Source organism: Lampetra fluviatilis, chromosome 73 (assembly GCF_964198595.1).
Source record: "Lampetra fluviatilis chromosome 73, kcLamFluv1.1, whole genome shotgun sequence".
In the NCBI taxonomy this organism is placed as follows: Eukaryota; Metazoa; Chordata; class Hyperoartia; order Petromyzontiformes; family Petromyzontidae; genus Lampetra; species Lampetra fluviatilis.
In genome coordinates, this window is record NC_136347.1 from 630612 (window position 1) to 655900 (window position 25289).

At 54.9% G+C, this 25289-nt stretch overlaps 1 protein-coding gene across 1 annotated transcript; it reads right to left on the reverse strand.

The window, feature by feature from the left end:
- Window positions 1-2218: 2218 nt before the first annotated feature.
- LOC144953239 (uncharacterized) lies at window positions 2219-22606 on the reverse strand. Its single transcript, XM_078883806.1, has 8 exons — window positions 22576-22606; window positions 16486-16639; window positions 13362-13699; window positions 10925-10997; window positions 7182-7266; window positions 5941-6075; window positions 3865-3975; window positions 2219-2670 (listed from the first exon to the last, which is right to left on the reverse strand). Exons 2-8 carry the CDS (start codon window positions 16614-16616, stop codon window positions 2596-2598), a joined length of 948 nt encoding a protein of 315 aa, XP_078739932.1. The 5' UTR covers window positions 16617-16639; window positions 22576-22606; the 3' UTR covers window positions 2219-2595.
- Window positions 22607-25289: the final 2683 nt, after the last annotated feature.

Sequence of the window (25289 nt, forward strand, 5' to 3'; positions counted from 1 at the left end):
AATGTGTTCCGGCGATTCCGGGCGAATCTGGCAAATCCGCTCCAAAGGCTGTATTCAGGTCCGGCGATCCCGGGCCCCGTGTGCGTGGAGCAGCATAGATCGATCATCAGCGTCAAATATTCTACACGGTCCATTACCCACTACATACATTCAACTTCCGACGATGAAAATACTGCACGTGGATAGACAACACCCCAAGGCAGTAGCCATGGAGTCAACATTGGGGGGGCCCAAATCTTTCAGGGGGCCCCCCCCCCCCCCCAGAAAAAAAATTCTAAATTTGAAAACGAATTTCCTGCCTAAAATATAAAAAATTCACTAACACATGGGATGGACATTTTGTTTACAATAATGTCTAATAGTTTATTGTATTACATTGCTCTGTTTTTTTCTTTCTTTACCTTTTCTTTATTCATTGTATGTCATTGCAGAGATTAGGGATTTATAAAGTACAACCATAACCACAATCATATAAACAGAAATCTATGTTATAGCAATTGCTTGGGGGGGACATTTTGAGCATATTTGAATATTGGGGGGGATGCCCCCCCCCCCCAATATCAATTATAATTACGGCCTTGCATCACCCCCATGATGAGTCGTCGTCGAGATTGGCGTGGTAAGTAGGGTACAGTAAACACGGCAACTCTTTTAACGCGGGACATTTTTTGTTGCCATTTGTGTGTTAATTTATGCCAGCGTCACACAGTACACACATTGATTTGAAGCTTTCGTGACTGCAGGAATCCATATTCTTTGGTTCTTTCGGTAAAGTCACGTAGATAGGTTCAAAGAAAATAACACACGTTTAAAAACGCTGAAAAGAATGACATGTAACGCCTCAAAAACAATTAATGTCATACAAGAATGTGCAATGATTTGGTGATTATCCGTTTTTACAAATCCGGCACCCACCGACTGATCGACTCGAGGTCTCAGCACGCACGCAGCACACAGTCGACCTGGTGCGGCGCGTAGTGAAATCATCGCCACCGGGGAGACAAAGGCGGCCGGGTGAGGTGCTGGCCACCCACCCCCTCGTGTGCCGTGCCGGCCTCCATAGGTGCTCGCTAACAGCACTTGCCCCTACAGTATGTTACAGGCTATACGGGGGACCTTTGTCTTTGTGTGGCCTTCAAAGGAAAGACACACAAGAGGCGACGTTTCGGGCCAAGGCCCTTCCGAGGAGGTAAGATCCACGCCCGACTTTTATTTCTGCCCAGTCCCACCGGGTTTGCAACGGTAAAACTAAAACTGCGATTAGCAAATTAACGACATTGCAAATCACAGCACAATTTTTGTTTATTCAAAGAATCGGCAATTCTTTAAAACGCATTCCCCGCTTTTACAGCAATCGATTTTAAATCTCGAAGCAGCCTGTAAACAACAACAAAACCACTCGGAAGTAGCGGAAACGCCAAGACGCGTCTCCGTGAGCAAGCGCTGGCGTGGTAGCAGTGCACCACCAGACGTGCCCCCCCCCCCATATCGACACGCACCACCGCCACCACCACCACCACCACCACATAGCGCACTATCTTAAATCACGTTCCAAGTCCCGAGCCACAATCGAGAGCGGTGCTCCTCACCGCAAGGCAACCGCGGGGGTGACCGCTGGGGGGGGGGACCCCGCTGGTGGCCTTTGGTGAAGAGCACCGGTCCAGACCGTGAATCCGGCTCTCAATGAAGACTCTGATGACCGCTCTCAAGACTCCAATCTGAGGAAGTGGCTTCAGGAGGTGACACTTCAAGCTCACGTTCCGTTCTTAGTTGGTTCGTTCACAATGGCCACCGGGAATTTGATGTTTTGTGCAACGCTTGCAAGGGGGTTCCTCTGGCTGAAACGAAACTGCGGTGAATTCTCCATGGCAACCAAAACGAACCGCGGTGAATTCTCCATGGCAACCAAAACGAACCGCGGTGAATTCTCCATGGCAACCAAAACGAACTGCGGTGAATTCTCCATGGCAACCAAAACGAAATGCGGTGAATTCTCCATGGCAACCAAAACGAAATGCAGTGAATTCTCCATGGCAACCAAAACGAACTGCGGTGAATTCTCCATGGCAACCAAAACGAACCGCGGTGAATTCTCCATGGCAACCAAAACGAACTGCGGTGAATTCTCCATGGCAACCAAAACGAACCGCGGTGAATTCTCCATGGCAACCAAAACGAAATGCAGTGAATTCTCCATGGCAACCAAAACGAACTGCGGTGAATTATCCATGGCAAACAAAACGAACCGCGGTGAATTCTCCATGGCAACCAAAAAGAACCGCGGTGAATTCTCCATGGCAACCAAAACGAACCGCGGTGAATTCTCCATGGCAACCAAAACGAACCGCGGTGAATTCTCCATGGCAACCAAAACGAACCGCGGTGAATTCTCCATGGCAACCAAAACGAACCACGGTGAATTCTCCATGGCAACCAAAACGAACCGCGGTGAATTCTCCATGGCAACCAAAACGAACCACGGTGAATTCTCCATGGCAACCAAAACGAACCGCGGTGAATTCTCCGCGGGACGATGTCTGGCACGACATAACGCGGCGCGAGCCGAATTCGTGCCACGTCGGAGACCTTCGACGGCTAAACGTTGGTCAGGAGCGAGTCTGGAAAAGTGGCATCGCCGTAACAAGCCAGCAGGTGGGAGTGCTCTTCCTCCTGAAAAGACAGCGTGGGGATTTTGATCACTCACTCACCCACTCGCTTGCTCGCCCGCCTGCCCACCCGCTTGCTCGCTCACCCGCTCGCCCACCCGCTCGCCCACCCGCTCGCCCACCCGCTCGCCCACCCGCTCGCCCGCCCGCTCGCCCACCCGCCCGCTCGCCCATGCGCCCACTCACTTGCCCACCCACTCGTGCACTCACTTGCTCACCCACTCGCCCACTTGTTCACTCACTAACCCACTCACTCACTCACTCGCCCACTCGCTCACTTGCCCACCGACTCACTCGCTCACTCGCCCACCTACTCGCCTGCCCACTTGCTCGCTCGCTCACTCACTCGCCCACTCGCTCACCCACTCGCCCACTCGCCCACTCGCTCACTTACCCACTCGCTCACCCACTCACTCACTTACCCACTCGCCCACCCACTCGCTCGCCCACTCACTCACTTACCCACTCGCTCACCCACCCACTCACTGGCCCACCCACTCGCCCGCCCACTCGCTTACCAACTCACCCACACGGTCATTCACTCACCCACTCACTCACTCACTCGCTCGCCCACTCACCCACTCGGTCATTCACTCACCCATTCACTCACTCACACACTCACCCACTCGCTCGCCCACTCGCTCACCCACTCAGTCATTCACTCATCCACTCGCTCACTCACTCACCCATTCGCTCACTCCCTCACTTGTCCACTTGGTCGCCCACTCGCTCACCCACTCACCAACTCGGTCATTCACTCACTCACCCACTCGCTCACTCGCCCACCCACTCGCCAACCCACTCGCTCACCCACTCTCAAGCCCCCTATCAGGGCCACTTACTCGCACACTCACTCACTCACTGACCCACTTGCCCACTCACTCACTCGCCCACTCACTCACCCACTCGCCCACTCGGTCACCTACTCACCCACTCACTTACCCACACGCTCACCCACTCGCTCACTCACTCACTAACCCACTCGCTCACTCGCCCACTTATTTACCCGCTCATTCGCCTAGCCACTCACTCGCTCCTTCACTGACCCACTCGCCCACTCACTCACGCACTCGTCCACTCGCTCACTCACTCACCCACTCACCCACCCACTCACTCGTCCACTCGCTCACTCGCCCACTCGCTCACTCGCCCGCCCACTCGCTCACCCACTAACCCACTCACCCACCCACCCACTCACCCGCACGCCCAGCATGCCTTCCACGTGCGAGATTTCGGTGACAAAGTCCTGCATCCTCAGCCGAAGCGTCTCCTTCTGCTCCTCGGACTCCAGCAGCTTCCCCTTCAGAGTCTGGAGGCAAAGGGCGATGATGGTGACGATTTGCATTGCTCACAGTGCAGCCCAGCGATAGCTCGCCCGCCGGAGACAACTCCGTGGAGAGAGCTCCAGAGCCTTCCCCTCTCTCTCTTCCACGGTCGCCACGTGCCTTTGAGGAGGTCGCAGTGCCCACCGGTTTACCCCACCGCCCGCTACGCAGGAGGCCCTGGGTTCGATCATTTGTAGCAGCTACTGCTGCTGCTACAAATTATCCCCACGTGTGGCGGTGGCGGCAATATAGGCGACGATCGACGATGAACTATCGTCACCATGTGGTGAGAGCCAGGTCCATTCTGAACAAGCGCTGCGCAGGCTTGGTGGGCCTTACCTGGCAAACAACACCTGGAAAAATCAAAGGCCAACTTGTGGTTGAGCCCATGTATACTCCATAATAGAGGTTTTGTTGGGTTAGATCGCGTGAATATACCTGTCTTTAAACCCGCCACCGCCCGACACAGCCAATTAGTAAGGTTTAGTGTCACATAAACAGAACATTGCCAATTCGTTACGAGTGTAATGTGAGGATATATCCGGGTGGTTGATGGATCACACCTCGTTACGATGATTGGCTCTACCGGTCCTGGCCCATAGCCAATGGGGGGAAGTCTAGGGGCGTGGCCCTGACGTAACGGGAAGGTGACATCTGCAAGTAGATGATTGGATCTGCTGGCTTTAGCCACAGCCAATGGGGGGACGAGTCAGGGGCGCGGTCCTGGGATCGTACGATGGAGTCTAGAAGATTCCATGGAGGTTAACCAGGATTGGTGGAAAGGTACCACGTGACCCGGGTATTAAAAGGGGTGGAGACGGACAACACGTGGTCAGATCTGGAACGAACGGAGGGTGAGGCCACGCTGGAGCGGGGTCCAGGCTGCCACGTGGCCGCGCGTGTCTCTCTCTCTCCCTCTCACGCTGACTGTTAGCAGCGTGAAGGAGTAAGATGGGAGTGTTGTGAACGAAAGACAAATAAAGACCGGATTCCAGAAGTCGCTTCCACGACCTATATTACACGAGTACAGCACCAACTGGTCGTGTGTTGGAGAGCCAAGAAACAGCATTTGCAATCGGAGTACGACGATTCGCCAGTCATTACAACCAGCTTCATCAGGCGGCAGACAGATTTGCATACTGCTATGCACTTTTTGTGTTTAGTTTGTTGTCGTGTGTGTGTGTAGAACTTCTATCGCACCGCCGTACGTAGCCAACGTAGCTTCGATTGGCTACATACGCTGCGAAAGAAGTTCAACATAGGTATACGGTGGCTAGGAGATGTTTACTTACCTCGCTTCGTATACAGGAGGTCGTGGGTTCGATCCCGACCCTGACGATGCCTGCTGCTGCTGTATATTTGGAGTCTGCGTCTCTCTCTCATCATCACGGTGACTAGGAGATGTTAACTACCTCGCCTGGTACACAGGAGGTCCTGGGTTCGAACCCGACCCTGACGATGCTTGCTGCTGCTGCTGTGTATTTGGAGTCTGCGTCTCTCTCCCCGTGGTGGTCCCCTGCGTGGATTTGTCCCCGGTTCCTCCGCAACATCACCACGCGCTCAGATTCTTTGGCTGTTGCTATCAATTCCCACGCGATGATGATGATGACAATGATGACAATGATGACAATGATGACGATGATGACGATGATGACGATGATGACAATGATGACGATGGCTATAGGTGCACCGCAGGGTTAGGGCTATAGGGTCCGTCGCTATAGGAGTCGAGGTGGCTATGGGTGCACTACAGGGTTAGGGCTATAGGGTTGACCTATAGGGTCGAGGTGGCTATAGGTGCACTGCAAGGTTAGATGGTGATGATGGTGATGATGATGATGATGGTGATAACGGCCTCCTGGTCGAGTCCGTTCGTCGCACGTCCGCTGTGTGGCGGCGGTGGCGGCCGCCCTTGGGCCGGGGGCAAGGCGAGGGGCGAGGGGCCTCACCTCCACGTGAGCGGCGAGCTTCTCGGCCTGCTGACGAGCGCAGGCTTCGCTTCGCCGCAGCTCCGCGGCGCGCTGACGGAGGTCGGCCTCACAGCGCGACGACGCCTCCTCCTTGGCCACCGTCAGGAAACGCACCTGGCAATGTCGTCGTCATAACCATCGTCATCATCGTCAACGTCGTCGTCATCGTTGTTACCGTAGTCATCATCATCGTCATCATCATCAACGTCATCATCATTGTCATCGTCATCATCAACGTCATCATCGTCGTCGTCGTCATCATCATCATCGTCGTCATCATCGTCATCATCATCAACGTCATCATCGTCGTCATCATCATCGTCATCATCATCAACGTCGTCATCATCGTCGTCATCATCATCGTCGTCGTCGTCACCATCGTCATCACCATGGTCATCGTCGTCATCATCGTTATTATCGTCATCATCGTCGTCATCGCCGTCATCATCATCGTTGTCATCATCATCGATGTCATCATCATCGTCATCATCATCTTAAATCATCATCGTCATCATCCTAATCATCATCGTCTTAGCGGTCATTAATGTATACATCATCATTAGTCATCATAGTCATCTCCATCATCATGGCCAACCCACATCACCACCACCAACCCGAACCATCAGAATGATCTCCGTCGTCACAATTGTGGTTATCATGGCGTCTTCATCACCACCACCTTTCTCTTTCATGTCAAGTCGTGTTGGCGTGGCCTGGGGCTGCCTCCTCGCTGCCGCTTGTACAGTGACAGCGGATTCCCGACCTGATCCTCGGCCTCACAGGCGAGTTCCTGGTGCAAGGGTGCCGTTCCAGCCTTCATCAGGGGCCCAACCATCGCCAACGGAACTTGCCCCGACTGTTGTCGAAGGCCTACGCGGTGGTGGAACCTTTGTCTTTGTGAGTGAGGGCGAGGCGAACTGTGAGGAGCGGTGGCGCAGCGGTTAGCGCTACGAACCCGGCGACCCGAGCTCGATTCCCGCTCACGGCCAACGCCGGTGGCGATGATCTTAACCGGTCCTGGATCTCCCCTAGGTCGACTCGGCCTCAAATTAGTACCCGGTGCATCGCCACTGGGGGAGACAAAGGCGGCCTCCCCCTCGTGTGCCGTTCCGGCCTCGGTCGGTGCTGCTCGCTAACAGCACTTGCCCCTGCAGTCTGTTACAGGCTACACGGGGGATCTTTGTCTTTGTGAGGGCAAGATGTGCTGAGTGGAGGCGAACCTGCGATTCGAGGTCAGCGGCTCGGCCCTCCGACCGTCTCAGCTCGGCCCTCAAGCGCTGCAGCTCCCCCTGCAGGTCGCGGATGCTGCAGAGCAAACACAGACCACCACTCAGCATCCTCACCACCCTCACCACTCACTACAGACCACCACTCAGCACCCTCACCACTCAGCACCCTCACCACTCACCACCCTCACCACTCACTACAGACCACCACTCAGCACCACTCAGCACCCTCACCACCCTCACCACTCACCACTCAGCACCCTCATCACTCAGCACCCTCACCACTCACCACCCTCACCACTCACCACTCACCACCCTCACCACTCACCACCACTCACCACCCTCACCACCACTCACCACCCTCAGCACTCACCACTCAGCACCCTCACCACTCACCACCACTCACTAGAGAGCACCACTCAGCACCCTCACCACTCACCACCACTCACCACTCAGCACCCTCACCACTCACCACCACTCACCACTCAGCACCCTCACCACTCTCACCACTCAGCACCCTCACCACTCACCACCACTCACCACTCTCACCACTCAGCACCCTCACCACTCTCACCACCCTCACCACAGACTACACGCAGCGTCACTCACCACCCTCACCATCGACTGCACTCACCACCCTCACCATCGACAAGTCAACGTCATCCCTCCAGAGTCAATACTCGGCCCCGGCCATAGGAAAGTGGAATGCCCACCACTGGCTCTGCAGCGAGTGGCATAAAAATCGCTCCCACTCCCAACGCCGACCGGAACGCCTTGGAAGATGCCACCGTCGCCACCACACGTGCCCCTACGCGCCACCTCACGTGCCCCTACGCGCCACCGCACGTGCCCCTACGCGCCACCTCACGTGCCCCTACGCGCCACCGCACGTGCCCCTACGCGCCACCGCACGTGCCCCTACGCGCCACCGCACGTGCCCCTACGCGCCACCGCACGTGCCCCTACGCGCCACCGCACGTGCCCCTACGCGCCACCTCACGTGCCCCTACGCGCCACCGCACGTGCCCCTACGCACCACCGCACGTGCCCCTACGCGCCACCGCACGTGCCCCTACGCGCCACCTCACGTGCCCCTACGCGCCACCACACGTGCCCCTACGCGCCACCACACGTGCCCCTACGCGCCACCGCACGTGCCCCTACGCGCCACCTCACGTGCCCCTACGCGCCACCGCACGTGCCCCTACGCGCCACCGCACGTGCCCCTACGCGCCACCTCACGTGCCCCTACGCGCCACCGCACGTGCCCCTACGCGCCACCGCACGTGCCCCTACGCGCCACCGCACGTGCCCCTACGCGCCACCTCACGTGCCCCTACGCGCCATGCTGCTGGCGTGGACCGTGTGGGTGCCGAGCGGGGGTAGCGCTCAGGAACGTGCTCCACTCTCCGTCTGCACGGACGCTGGGACCGGCACCGCCTCACGGAGCCGGCCGTAGCTCGCTGGAGGTGCGAGGGAAGGACAACAAACTAAGCTCATAAAGCAGATTCTAGATTTGAAGCTTTCGTGACTGCAAGGATTCATACTCTTAGGTCTTTTCGGTAAAGTCACGTGGGTAAAAACAAATAATAAAAATAATAGAAATAATAATAGAAATAAAACTATAAATCACGACGTTTCGGAGGCAACACAAGTCTCCGTCATCAGGTGGGACCGTCACAGCCAGATTTACTGAATCAAAACACTGTATCAATACACTGTATCAATACTGTATCAATACACTGTATCATGGTTGCTTTGCATGATAATTAATCTATGACGCCAATGTCTTGGGAACTGATTGGCCTACACCACAGACAGCAGCAGCAGCCTTCTCCACGGTCCAGGCTCACCGCCCGTGTAGCGGCCGCCGCCCTACTCGGCTGGGACGTTACCGTGTCAGCCGCCCCTACTCGGCTGGGACGTTACCGTGTCAGCCGCCCTACTCGGCTGGGACGTTACCGTGTCAGCCGCCCTACTCGGCTGGGACGTTACCGTGTCAGCTGCCCTACTCGGCTGGGACGTTACCGTGTCAGCCGCCCTACTCGGCTGGGACGTTACCGTGTCAGCCGCCCTACTCGGCTGGGACGTTACCGTGTCAGCAGCAACCGCCCTACTCGGCTGGGACGTTACCGTGTCAGCCGCCCCTACTCGGCTGGGACGTTACCGTGTCAGCGGCAGCCGCCCTACTCGGCTGGGACGTTACCGTGTCAGCCGCCCCACTCGGCTGGGACGTTACCGTGTCAGCCGCCCTACTCGGCTGGGACGTTACCGTGTCAGCCGCCCTACTCGGCTGGGACGTTACCGTGTCAGCTGCCCTACTCGGCTGGGACGTTACCGTGTCAGCAGCAACCGCCCTACTCGGCTGGGACGTTACCGTGTCAGCCGCCCTACTCGGCTGGGACGTTACCGTGTCAGCCGCCCTACTCGGCTGGGACGTTACCGTGTCAGCCGCCCTACTCGGCTGGGACGTTACCGTGTCAGCCGCCCTACTCGGCTGGGAAGTTACCGTGTCAGCCGCCCTACTCGGCTGGGACGTTACCGTGTCAGCCGCCCTACTCGGCTGGGACGTTACCGTGTCAGCAGCAACCGCCCTACTCGGCTGGGACGTTACCGTGTCAGCCGCCCTACTCGGCTGGGACGTTACCGTGTCAACGGCAGCTGCCCCTACTCGGCTGGGACGTTACCGTGTCAGCCGCCCCTACTCGGCTGGGACGTTACCATGTCAGCCGCCCTACTCGGCTGGGACGTTACCGTGTCAGCGGCAGCCGCCCTACTCGGCTGGGACGTTACCGTGTGCAGGTACAGCTGCTCCTACTCGGCTGGGACGTTACCGTGTCAGCTGCCCTACTCGGCTGGGACGTTACCGTGTCAGCCGCCCTACTCGGCTGGGACGTTACCGTGTCAGCCGCCCTACTCGGCTGGGACGTTACCGTGTCAGCCGCCCCACTCGGCTGGGACGTTACCGTGTCAGCCGCCCTACTCGGCTGGGACGTTACCGTGTCAGCCGCCCTACTCGGCTGGGACGTTACCGTGTCAGCTGCCCTACTTGGCTGGGACGTTACCGTGTCAGCCGCCCTACTCGGCTGGGACGTTACCGTGTCAGCCGCCCTACTCGGCTGGGACGTTACCGTGTCAGCCGCCCTACTCGGCTGGGACGTTACCGTGTCAGCCGCCCTACTCGGCTGGGACGTTACCGTGTCAGCCGCCCTACTCGGCTGGGACGTTACCGTGTCAGCCGCCCTACTCGGCTGGGACGTTACCGTGTCAGCTGCCCTACTCGGCTGGGACGTTACCGTGTCAGCTGCAGCCGCCCCACTCGGCTGGGACGTTACCGTGTCAGCCGCCCTACTCGGCTGGGACGTTACCGTGTCAGCCGCCCTACTCGGCTGGGACGTTACCGTGTCAGCCGCCCTACTCGGCTGGGACGTTACCGTGTCAGCCGCCCTACTCGGCTGGGACGTTACCGTGTCAGCCGCCCTACTCGGCTGGGACGTTACCGTGTCAGCCGCCCTACTCGGCTGGGACGTTACCGTGCCAGCCGCCCTACTCGGCTGGGACGTTACCATGTTAGCCGCCCTACTCGGCTGGGACGTTACCGTGTCAGCCGCCCTACTCGGCTGGGACGTTACCGTGTCAGCCGCCCTACTCGGCTGGGACGTTACCGTGTCAGCTGCCCTACTCGGCTGGGACGTTACCGTGTCAGCGGCAGCCGCCCTACTCGGCTGGGACGTTACCGTGTGCAGGTGCTCTCCAGGAGGGTGGCGACGCGGTCCGCATCGGAGCCTCCAGAGTCCGCGAGGCTCCCCACTGTGCGGCACCAACAACACGGCACGCGGAAGCAGCAGCATCAGCAGTAGCAGCATCATCATCAGCAGTGGCAGCAGCATCAGCAGTAGCATCAACACGGCACGCGGAAGCAGCAGCATCAGCAGTGGCAGCATCATCAGCAGTAGCTACATCATCAACAGCAGCAGCAGCATCATCAGCAGCAGAAGTATCAGCAGTGGCAGCATCATCAGCAGTAGCTACATCATCAGCAGTAGCTGCATCATCATCAGCAGCAGCATCAGCAGTAGCATCATCATCAGCAATAGAAGCAGCATTAGCAGTAGCAGCAGCATCATCATCAGCAGTAGCAGCATCATCATCAGTAGTAGCAGCAGCATCATCAGCAGTAGCTACATCATCAGCAGTAGCTGCATCATCATCAGCAGCAGCATCAGCAGTAGCATCATCATCAGCAATAGAAGCAGCATTAGCAGTAGCAGCAGCATCATCATCAGCAGTAGCAGCATCATCATCAGCAGTAGCAGCAGCATCATCAGCAGTAGCAGCAGCATCAGCAGTAGCATCAGCAGTAGCAGCAGCATCATCAGCAGTAGCAGCAGCATCAGCAGTAGCATCTTCAGCAGTAGCAGCAGCATCATCATCAGCAGCAGCAGCATCAGCAGTAGCATCATCAGCTAGTAGCAGCAGCATCAGCAGTAGTAGCATCATCAGCAGTAGCAGCATCATCATCAGCAGTAGCAGCAGCATCAGCAGTAGCAGCATCAGCATCAGCAGCATCAGCATCAGCAGCATCATCAGCATCAGCAGCATCAGCAGCATCAGCAGCAGTAGCTGCATCATCAGCAGTAGCTGCATCATCATCAGCAGCATCATCAGCAGTAGCTGCATCATCAGCAGCAGCATCATTATCATCAGCAGTAGCTGCATCATCAGCAGCAGCATCATTATCATCAGCAGCATCATCAGCAGTAGCTGCATCATCATCAGCAGTATCTGCATCATCAGCAGTAGCTGCATCATCATCAGCAGTATCTGCATCATCAGCAGCAGCTGCATCATCATCAGCAGCATCTGCATCATCATCAGCAGCAGCTGCATCATCATCAGCAGCAGCTGCATCATCATCAGCAGTATCTGCATCATCATCAGCAGCAGCTGCATCATCATCAGCAGCATCTGCATCATCATCAGCAGCAGCTGCATCATCATCAGCAGCAGCTGCATCATCAGCAGCATCTGCATCATCATCAGCAGCATCTGCATCATCATCAGCAGCAGCTGCATCATCGTCCGTAGCGGTTCGGCTCATTGTGCTTCACCAGGTGAGGTCTCTTCGTGCGGCCTGCAGGACGGAGGAGAGCCCTTTGCAAGAGTGACTGACCTGGCATCTCCAATAGTGGCAACATACAATTACATAAAGCACAGCAACAAAGCACAGCAGCAAAGCGCAGCAGCAAAACGCAGCAGCAGCAAAGTACAGCAGCAAAACGCAGCAGCAAGGCAAAGATAAATGAGGACAAAAACAGAGGCAAGCGCTTTACACGAGGAATGGAAAATACTCCGCCAACAAAAGTCCACGGTCAACCAAAGTAAAAAAAACCCATTAAATTCCCTGGGACCTTTAATGTCAGTTATCAAAGTATGAAAAAATAAGAAAAGGTTTGTTACCTCTTGACCTAAAGCTTCCGTGACTGCAGGAATTCGTATTCGTGGGGTATTTCGGTAAAGCCACGGAGATAGAAAAGTTATTAAATTATCACGACGTCTCGATCTCAACACGGGCAATCGTCCTCAGGTGAAAAAAATCAGCGAGAGAGCTGACGAGGCAGAAAGACCCAAACAGTAGGTTTGTTTCTCTGTATGGCAATAAAACAACAGCAGGAGTTGCGGTCAGATGTCCAAACACCAAATAGATTCTAGATTTTGCAAGGGATCAAGTTCCTGCGCTAACTTTTGGCGTTGTTCTCTGGTCTGACGCTGGTGCTGAGACGAGGCCATTAAGAAGGCTGCTGCTGGCTCTGGTGGAGGCCAACCAGTTTCAAAGACGATGCCATTAAATGTTCTATAATTATCAGAGCCACGTTTGTTGCATGTTCAACACAAGCACTGTGGGTGGTTCATGCAGTAACCACAATTCCTTGCGAAAGGTTGAATCCATTTGGTGTTTGAACGTCTTCGCACAACTCCTGCTGTTTTATTGCTAGCAAGCTAAACAACAAACCCATCCCTCGATCTTTTCGTGGTTAAATTCCCTGCAGCAGGAGTCGGCTTTGAGCAGACCAACCTCGCGATGGAGCCCAACTCGACCAGGGCGGCGTTCACCGTGGACCAGACGCAGTGTGACCACCGGGCTGCCAAGGTTGGGAATGGGCTCCCACAAACCTTTGTGACGCCGATCGGAGGTGGCTCTCCGCACGTTCATCTCCCGCTCCATCTCCTCCACCACCTCGTCGTCCTGCCTCTTTCTCTCCGCCTCTCTCTCCCGCTCCTCCGCGAGTCTCTCCCGCTCCTCCCTGCATCTCTCCCGCTCCACCCTGCATCTCTCCGTGTCCTCCGCGATTCTCTCCCGCTCCTCCCTGAGTCTCTCCGTCTCCTCCCTGCATCTCTCCAACTCCTCCCTGAGTCTCACTGTCTCCTCCCTCTCGCGCTGCAGCTGCTCCTCGGCACGGCGCGCCGCCTCGCGCTCCGCTCCCAGCGCCTCCGTGGTGCGCACGAGATCCCTACGGCACGCGCGGAGCAGGGGGGACACGCGGAGAGACACGCGGAGACACGTGGAGGGACACGCGGAGACACGTTGAGACACGTGGAGAGACACGCGGAGACACACGGAGAGAGTCGGAGAGACACGGAGAGACACGCGGAGGGACACGCGGAACGGAGAGACACGGAGAGACAGGCGGAGACACATGGAGGGACACGCGGAGGGACACGTGGAGACACACGGAGAGACACGGAGAGACACGGAGAGACACGGAGAGACACGCGGAGACACATAGAGGGACACGCGGAACGGAGAGACATGGAGAGACACGCGAAGACACGTGGAGGGACACGCGGAGACACACGGAGACATACGGAGAGACACGGAGAGACACGCGGAGACACGTGGAGGGACACGCCGCACGGAGAGACAGTGAGAGATAAAGAGACAGACACACGAGACACGGAGGCATGGACAGACACACAGACACACCACAACAACAACCGCCATTCGCCACTAAGTGGGGGTGACATCACCACGGCGCTTGTGCCAGGCTATGTGCATGTTAAGGTCACGTGAAGTGTCGAACGCCCGCTGGCAGGAGGTCTCGGGACAGACCCAGGTGCCGTTGGTCGACTGACTGAGATGACTGGCCGATGCACAACCTGTGCACCCTACTGTGCCAACTTGCTGTGTTTCGGCTACCCGGCGCTCCGCTCGTTGTTGTGAGTGTCGCTCCTCTGCCCTCCAAAGAGGCCGATCTTGACACCGCTGGTACCAGTCATCAGCAAGTCCGCTCAGCTCCTGTACCACATCACTCCATCTCTTCTCTAGCCCATGCCGCGCCCGTTTAGCCCCCTCTATCCAGCCAAAAGCTGTTTAGGCATGCGGTGGCTGGGCATGTGGGCTACATGACCCAGCCAATGCAGCCTTGCCTGCCGGAGGAGCTCACCGATGGGACTTTGCCCAGATCTTTCAAGGATTTGTGAGCTCCTCACACAATCCAGCCTGGCTAAACCCAGGATGGATTGTAGGCAGGCCAGCCTGAATGTTTCTAACCGGCAAAGATGTTCCATTAGGGGGGTCCACGTTTCGTAAGCATAAAGGGAGGGCATGGCCATGGCCCAGAAGACCCAAACCGTATTGTGGAGCGACAGACCAGGTAGCTTCCACACAGCGTTATGCAACCGATGAAAAGATAATGCCACTCGACTGATTCGGAGTGAGACCTCTGCTGTTAAACCGTAGCAGGTCATGAGCACACTGCCCAGGTATGGGAAACTCTCCACTCTCTCCACAACTGCCCCATCACCAATTGGGAGTTGTGGGGATGGAGTGTCTGATGGTACAAAATACCCAGGCAGGTGCTTGGTTTTGGTGGGGCTGATGGCAAGGCCCCACCTCTTAGTGGCAAGCTCCAGGTTCAGCAGCACCGCCTCCAACTCCTCTGAGTGAGCAGCAATCACCAGATCATCAGCATACATAATATGGTTGACCAATAGGAAGCCATTCCTTGACCGCACCCAGACATCAATCATCCTCCCATTGTATCTGTATCAGATGGAAATCCCTCCGGTACAGCCATCAAAGGCTTCACGAATTACGTGGTCAAAATAGATGTTAAATAATGTGGGAGCCAGAGTATAACTCTGTCACAACCCCAAGGTGAACAGGGAATGGCTCCGACTCCCGGCCTCATATTTTTACCTGGGCCTGCTCACCATCGTGAAGGCCCCTAATGATTGTGAGCAGAGAGTCAGGGACAGGGATATCAATCATCACTCCAAAAGCACGAAGAACAGAGACACACACCAACAACAACCGCCATTCGCCACTAAGTGGCGGTGACGTCACCACGACGCTTGTGCCAGGCTATGTGCACCTTGAGGCCACGTGAAGTGTCGAACGCCCGCTGGCAGGAGGTCACGGGGCAGACCCAGCAGGTGCCACGGGTCGACTGACCGAGATGACCGAGACGAGTGGCTGATGCACCACCTGTGCGCCCTACTGTACCAACTTGCTGTGCTTTAGCCACCCGGCCAAGACACATACATAGAGTCAGAGACAGACGCACCGAGACACGGAGGCACGCATGTGGAGACAGAGACACAAAGGCGTGGAGACAGGATGATGAGACTTAGGGTCTGTACGCCGTGCCTGTGTGCGTCTACCAGTCTATTGATTTCTTTAGAAGTCGATGCGCCTCTGCGCAAGTCCGGATAGAAACCAGTTATTTTTTTCTGTGCCTCTGAAACGCAAGCGACGCGCGGGTTGGAGTGGAAGTCCCCAACGAGTGGGCGAACCCGAGTATCCGCAAGCAACCCCCTTCTGTTCCAGCAGCCGCTGTTCCCGACACCTGCAGCGGGCGAAGAGACATCGGAAGGCAACGCCACCAAACCGACGGGGCGCTCCAAGAAGATCGTCGTGGCGTGACGGAGCGGGCGGGCGGGAGAGCGATCGAGCGAGTGAGTGGGAGGGCGAGTCAGCGGGCGAGTGGGAGAGTGAGCGGGCGATCGAGCAATCAAGCGAGTGGGAGGGCGAGTGAGCGGGCGAGTGGGAGAGCGAGTGAGCGGGCGAGTGGGAAAGCGAGCGAGTGAGTGAGTGAGTGGGCGAGTGAGCGGGCGAGCGGGAGAGCGAGTGAGTGGGAGAGCGAGTGAGCAGGCGAGCGGGCGAGTGAGTGGGCGATCGAGCGATCAAGCGAGTGAGCGGGAGAGCGAGTGAGTGGGCGAGTGAGCGGGAGAGCGAGTGAGCGAGTGAGTGAGCGAGCGATCGAGTGAGTGAGCGGGAGAGCGGGCGGGGAGGTACCTGAAGAGGGTCTCTGCAAGCCGCAGGCTCTCCCTGCCCAGGTGCTGGTCGTAGCCCAGCTGGTCCAGGCGTTTGCGCAGCTGGGAGTAGCGAGCGTCCGAACTCGTCGGCGTTGTTGGCGGCGTCGTCATCGTTTGCACCTCCCGGCCGTCACCTGGGAGGTCAAAGAGAGCCCGGGTGACCGCTAGGAGGTGTTGACTACCTCGCCTGGTACACAGGAGGTCGTGGGTTCGATCCCGACCTCTGACGATGCCTGACAGTCATTTGAACCTGACAGCCACGAAAGGCAGAAAGAGACTGAGACACAGAGAGATACAGACAGACTACCTCACTACCTCACTCACTACCTCACTCACTACCTCACTCACTCACTACCTCACTCACTACCTCACTCACTACCTCACTCACTCACTACCTCACTCACTACCTCACTCACTACCTCACTCACTACCTCACTACCTCACTACCTCACTCACTCACTACCTCACTCACTACCTCACTCACTACCTCACTCACTACCTCACTACCTCACTCACTACCTCACTCACTACCTCACTCACTACCTCACTCACTCACTACCTCACTCACTCACTACCTCACTCACTCACTACCTCACTCACTCACTCACTACCTCACTACCTCACTCACTACCTCACTACCTCACTCACTACCTCACTACCTCACTCACTACCTCACTCACTACCTCACTCACTCACTACCTTACTCACTACCTCACTCACTACCTCACTCACTCACTACCTCACTCACTCACTACCTCACTCACTCACTCACTACCTCACTACCTCACTCACTACCTCACTACCTCACTCACTACCTCACTACCTCACTACCTCACTCACTACCTCACTCACTACCTCACTCACTACCTCACTCACTCACTACCTTACTCACTACCTCACTCACTACCTCACTCACTCACTACCTCACTCACTCACTCACTACCTCACTACCTGACTCACTACCTCACTCACTACCTCACTCACTCACTACCTCACTCACTACCTCACTCACTACCTCACTCACTCACTACCTCACTCACTACCTCACTCACTACCTCACTCACTCACTACCTCACTCACTACCTCACTCACTACCTCACTCACTCACTACCTCACTCACTACCTCACTCACTACCTCACTCACTCACTACCTCACTCACTACCTCACTCACTCACTCGCTCACTCACTACCTCACTACCTCACTCACTCACTACCTCACTCACTACCTCACTCACTCACTACCTCACTCACTACCTCACTCACTACCTCACTCACTCACTACCTCACTCACTCACTCACTACCTCACTACCTCACTCACTACCTCACTACCTCACTACCTCACTCACTACCTCACTCACTCACTACCTCACTCACTACCTCACTCACTACCTCACTCACTCACTACCTCACTCACTACCTCACTCACTACCTCACTCACTCACTACCTCACTCACTACCTCACTCACTCACTCACTACCTCACTCACTACCTCACTCACTACCTCACTACCTCACTCACTCACTCACTACCTCACTACCTCACTCACTACCTCACTCACTCACTACCTCACTCACTCACTACCTCACTCACTCACTACCTCACTCACTACCTCACTCACTACCTCACTCACTACCTCACTCACTCACTACCTCACTCACTCACTACCTCACTCACTACCTCACTCACTACCTCACTACCTCACTCACTCACTACCTCACTCACTACCTCACTCACTCGCTCACTCACTACCTCACTACCTCACTCACTCACTACCTCACTCACTACCTCACTCACTACCTCACTCACTCACTACCTCACTCACTACCTCACTCACTACCTCACTCACTCACTACCTCACTCACTACCTCACTACCTCACTCACTACCTCACTACCTCACTCACTACCTCACTCACTACCTCACTCACTACCTCACTACCTCACTCACTACCTCACTACCTCACTCACTACCTCACTCACTACCTCACTCACTCACTACCTCACTCACTCACTACCTCACTCACTCACTACCTCACTCACTACCTCACTCACTACCTCACTCACTCACTACCTCACTCACTACCTCACTCACTCACTACCTCACTCACTACCTCACTCACTCACTACCTCACTCACTCACTACCTCACTCACTCACTACCTCACTCACTCACTACCTCACTCACTACCTCACTACCTCACTCACTACCTCACTACCTCACTCACTACCTCACTACCTCACTACCTCACTCACTACCTCACTCACTACCTCACTACCTCACTCACTCACTACCTCACTCACTACCTCACTCACTCACTACCTCACTCACTCACTACCTCACTCACTACCTCACTCACTACCTCACTCACTCACTACCTCACTCACTCACTACCTCACTCACTCACTACCTCACTCACTCACTACCTCACTCACTACCTCACTCACTCACTACCTCACTCACTACCTCACTCACTACCTCACTCACTCACTCACTCACTACCTCACTCACTCACTACCTCACTCACTCACTACCTCACTCACTCACTACCTCACTCACTCACTCACTACCTCACTACCTCACTCACTACCTCACTCACTCACTACCTCACTCACTCACTACCTCACTCACTCACTACCTCACTCACTACCTCACTCACTCACTACCTCACTCACTACCTCACTCACTCACTACCTCACTCACTCACTTCCTCACTCACTCACTACCTCACTCACTACCTCACTCACTCACTACCTCACTCACTCACTACCTCACTCACTCACTACCTCACTCACTACCTCACTCACTACCTCACTCACTCACTACCTCACTACCTCACTCACTCACTACCTCACTCACTACCTCACTCACTACCTCACTCACTCACTACCTCACTCACTCACTACCTCACTCACTCACTACCTCACTCACTCACTACCTCACTCACTACCTCACTCACTACCTCACTCACTCACTACCTCATTCACTACCTCACTCACTACCTCACTCACTCACTACCTCACTCACTCACTACCTCACTCACTCACTACCTCACTCACTACCTCACTCACTCACTACCTCACTCACTACCTCACTCACTCACTACCTCACTCACTCACTTCCTCACTCACTCACTACCTCACTCACTACCTGACTCACTCACTACCTCACTCACTCACTCACTACCTCACTCACTACCTCACTCACTACCTCACTCACTACCTCACTCACTCACTCACTACCTCACTACCTCACTACCTCACTCACTACCTCACTACCTCACTCACTACCTCACTCACTCACTCACTCACTACCTCACTCACTACCTCACTCACTCACTACCTCACTCACTCACTACCTCACTCACTCACTACCTCACTCACTACCTCACTCACTACCTCACTCACTACCTCACTCACTCACTCACTACCTCACTCACTACCTCACTCACTACCTCACTACCTCACTCACTCACTACCTCACTCACTACCTCACTCACTCGCTCACTCACTACCTCACTACCTCACTCACTCACTACCTCACTCACTACCTCACTCACTACCTCACTCACTCACTACCTCACTCACTACCTCACTCACTACCTCACTCACTCACTACCTCACTCACTACCTCACTACCTCACTCACTACCTCACTACCTCACTCACTACCTCACTCACTACCTCACTCACTACCTCACTACCTCACTCACTACCTCACTACCTCACTCACTACCTCACTCACTACCTCACTCACTCACTACCTCACTCACTACCTCACTCACTACCTCACTCACTACCTCACTCACTCACTACCTCACTCACTACCTCACTCACTCACTACCTCACTCACTACCTCACTCACTCACTACCTCACTCACTCACTACCTCACTCACTCACTACCTCACTCACTCACTACCTCACTCACTCACTACCTCACTCACTCACTACCTCACTCACTACCTCACTACCTCACTCACTACCTCACTACCTCACTACCTCACTCACTACCTCACTCACTACCTCACTACCTCACTCACTCACTACCTCACTCACTACCTCACTCACTACCTCACTCACTCACTCACTACCTCACTCACTCACTACCTCACTCACTACCTCACTCACTACCTCACTCACTACCTCACTCACTACCTCACTCACTACCTCACTCACTCACTACCTCACTCACTCACTACCTCACTCACTCACTACCTCACTCACTCACTACCTCACTCACTACCTCACTCACTACCTCACTCACTACCTCACTCACTCACTACCTCACTCACTACCTCACTCACTCACTACCTCACTCACTCACTACCTCACTCACTACCTCACTCACTACCTCACTCACTCACTACCTCACTCACTACCTCACTCACTACCTCACTCACTCACTCACTACCTCACTCACTACCTCACTCACTCACTACCTCACTCACTCACTACCTCACTCACTCACTACCTCACTCACTACCTCACTCACTCACTACCTCACTCACTACCTCACTCACTCACTACCTCACTCACTCACTTCCTCACTCACTCACTACCTCACTCACTACCTCACTCACTCACTACCTCACTCACTCACTCACTACCTCACTCACTCACTACCTCACTCACTACCTCACTCACTCACTACCTCACTACCTCACTCACTCACTACCTCACTCACTACCTCACTCACTACCTCACTCACTCACTACCTCACTCACTCACTACCTCACTCACTCACTACCTCACTCACTCACTACCTCACTCACTACCTCACTCACTACCTCACTCACTACCTCATTCACTACCTCACTCACTACCTCACTCACTCACTACCTCACTCACTCACTACCTCACTCACTCACTACCTCACTCACTACCTCACTCACTCACTACCTCACTCACTACCTCACTCACTCACTACCTCACTCACTCACTTCCTCACTCACTCACTACCTCACTCACTACCTCACTCACTCACTACCTCACTCACTCACTCACTACCTCACTCACTACCTCACTCACTACCTCACTCACTACCTCACTCACTCACTACCTCACTACCTCACTCACTCACTACCTCACTCACTACCTCACTCACTACCTCACTCACTCACTCACTACCTCACTACCTCACTCACTACCTCACTCACTCACTACCTCACTCACTCACTACCTCACTCACTCACTACCTCACTCACTCACTACCTCACTCACTACCTCACTCACTACCTCACTCACTCACTACCTCACTCACTCACTACCTCACTCACTACCTCACTCACTCACTACCTCACTCACTACCTCACTCACTCACTACCTCACTCACTCACTTCCTCACTCACTCACTACCTCACTCACTACCTCACTCACTCACTACCTCACTCACTCACTCACTACCTCACTCACTACCTCACTCACTACCTCACTCACTACCTCACTCACTCACTACCTCACTCACTCACTCACTACCTCACTACCTCACTCACTCACTACCTCACTCACTACCTCACTACCTCACTACCTCACTCACTACCTCACTACCTCACTCACTACCTCACTCACTACCTCACTCACTCACTCACTACCTCACTCACTCACTACCTCACTACCTCACTCACTCACTACCTCACTCACTCACTCACTACCTCACTACCTCACTCACTACCTCACTACCTCACTCACTACCTCACTCACTCACTACCTCACTACCTCACTCACTCACTACCTCACTCACTCACTACCTCACTCACTCACTACCTCACTCACTCACTACCTCACTCACTCACTACCTCACTCACTCACTACCTCACTCACTCACTACCTCACTCACTCACTACCTCACTACCTCACTCACTCACTACCTCACTCACTCACTCACTACCTCACTACCTCACTCACTCACTACCTCACTCACTACCTCACTACCTCACTCACTACCTCACTCACTCACTACCTCACTACCTCACTCACTACCTCACTCACTCACTACCTCACTCACTCACTACCTCACTCACTCACTACCTCACTCACTACCTCACTCACTACCTCACTCCGCGCTCTCCGCTTACCGCCAAACACCTTCAAATTCGGCGGCACCTCGCCCGCTGAAGCGATTATCGATTCACACTTGCGCTGTATAGATTCTCGATTCCCACCGGGAACTGTATCGACTCTCGAGTCAGACAATGGCTGTATCGTTTCCTTTAAAATAATCGATTCTCGGTCACGTTTCGGCTGTGCCGATTCGATTTTGTTTCTCGGATTGATTCCAGCTGTGCCGATTCATGTTTAACGGATCGATTCGTCCAACGAAGAAACATAATCTGAGAATCTGCAGCCCTTGCACTGCAGCGGGAATCCGATGAGCTGTGAAGCTCTTTGCGTGCCACAGATGTCGAGTAGAGGGCGGGGAAGGGGGTGACACGGGGTCAGAACTTCACGCAGACAAACACGACGGCAGTGCACACACAGACAGACACACACAGACACACACACAGACAACAACAACCGCCATTCGCCACTAAGTGGCGGTGACGTCACCACGACGCTTGTGCCAGGCCATGTGCACCTTGAGGCCACGTGAAGTGTCGAACGCCCGCTGGCAGGAGGTGACGGGGCAGACCCAGGTGCCACGGGTCGACTGACCGAGATGACCGAGATGACTGGCTGATGCACCACCTGTGCCCCCCACTGTACCAACTTGCTGTGCTTTAGCCACCCGGCGCTCCGCTCGTTGTTGTGAGCGTCGCTCCTCCGCCCTCCGTTGTTGTTGGAGGGCGACTGCCTCCAACTGCCCAGTAGTGTCCTTCACGAGCCTCCTCCACAGAGGCCGATCTTGACACCGCTGTTACCAGTCATCGGCAAGTCTACTCAGCTCCACGTCCTCATGTACCACATCACTCCATATCTTCTCTAGCCCGTGCCGTGCCCGTTTAGCCCCCTCGATCCGGCCGAACAAAAGCTGTTTAGGCATGCGGTGGCTGGGCATGCGGGCTACATGACCCAGCCAACGCAGCCTTGCCTGCCGGAGGAGCTCACCGATAGGACTTTGCCCAGATCTTTCAAGAATTTGTGAGCTCCTCACACAATCCAGCCTGGTTAAACCCAGGATGGATCGTAGGCAGGCCAGCCTAAATGTTTCCAACCGGCGAAGATGCTCCAAGCGTAGAGAAGGGAGGGAATGACCGTGGCCGAGAAAACCTGACGCTTCATGCGGAGTGACAGACCAGGTAGCTTCCACACAGCGTTACGCAACCAATGAAAATATATTGCCGCTCGACTGATTCGGAGTGAGACCTCTGCTGTTAAACTGGATCCGGTCATAAGCACACTGCCCAGGTATGGGAAACTCTCCACTCTCCACAACTGCCTCATCACCGATTGGGAGTTGTGGGGGTGGAGTGTCCAATGGTACAAAATACCCAGGCAGGTGCTTAGTTTTGGTGGGGCTGATGGTAAGGCCCCACCTCTTAGTGGCACGCTCCAGTCTCAGCAGCAGCGTCTCCAACTCCTCTTCTGAATGAGCAGCTATTACCAAATCATCGGCATATTTAAGGCCACCACACAGAGACGATCACCCCTATCTGTTACCTGTGTTGCTCTCGCTATGTATCTTGGTAATATCTGTCTGCTAATATGTCTGTCTATATTTTTCTGGTTAGATTTTATGTCGCTATTTCATTATACCTGATGATGATTGCTTGTGTTGCAATCGAAACGTCGTATTCTATTATTTAATTTAATTTATTATTTTATCTTTAGACGTGACTTAACCGAAAGAACCAAATAATAATTCCTGCAGTCACGAAAGTTCTAAAATTTAGATACATAACGTGGTTGACCAATAGGGAGCCATCCCTTGATCGCACCCGGGCGTCGATCAGCCTCCCATTATATCTGTGAAGTATTCGGAATGACGGCAGGAAACCACTTGACGGGTAGCACACTTTTTATTAAACCTTGACTTGTCACGATACAACGTGTGGTCACTATTCCTCTTACTACACACACTTCACTTGACACGTGTGGTCACTACCTCTCCCACTACACACTCCACCTGACACGTGTAGTTACTATGGCTCACGCTGCAGGCTCACACTGCATGCTCACACTGCATGCTCACACTCCACTCCAGCCCGTAACGTCCGTGGAGCCTACAGGCCCACCCCAGCTTGGGCGTGGGCCACAACCTCTGAGTCCCAAGGGCCGGCCCTCACACGGACGTTCGGCCCCGGGTCCCAGGGTTCCGCCTCTGGGTCACACAGAGCCCCGGCCCCTACAAGGACAGCGGGACTAGGTGCCGCAGGGCCCTATCTCTTCCTCCTCCATCTTCAGTCTTCGCTGGTCACTCGCTTCCCGTGCGCCTGTGCGCACCACCTTATATAGCCCCCGCTCACGGGAGACGAAGCGTATGCGGACCTCGACGTGAGCATCCCCCTTAGTTGACCAATCCCCGCGCACTTGCCCCAGGATCCCATCGCTGTCAGCGCGCGTCACCGATACCCAGCCAATCACTTTCTCATAACCCCCGACCCCGCGCTGACCCCTGATCCTTCACCGTCAGCGCGCATCACCAACACACACAGCCAATCACTACGCGCTGGCACACGATCCCTACCCCAGCGCGTATCACCACTACATCTGTACCAAATGGAAATTCCCCCGGTACAGCTATTGAATGCTTCACGAACTACGTGGTCAAAATAGATGTTAAATAATGTGGGAGCCAGAGGACATCCCTGTCGCGCCCCAAGGTGTACAGGGAAAGGCTCTGACTCCCAGC

Excerpts from the sequence above, each read along its gene's own strand:
- LOC144953239 (XM_078883806.1), bottom strand. The coding sequence starts at position 16,616 with ATGACGACGCCGCCAACAACGCCGACGAGTTCGGACGCTCGCTACTCC. Across the intron at positions 7,267-10,924 it reads CTGGAGAGCACCTGCACACG|CATCCGCGACCTGCAGGGGG; the intron begins GTAACGTCCCAG and ends TTTGCTCTGCAG. Across the intron at positions 3,976-5,940 it reads AGCTCGCCGCTCACGTGGAG|ACTCTGAAGGGGAAGCTGCT; the intron begins GTGAGGCCCCTC and ends CTTTGCCTCCAG.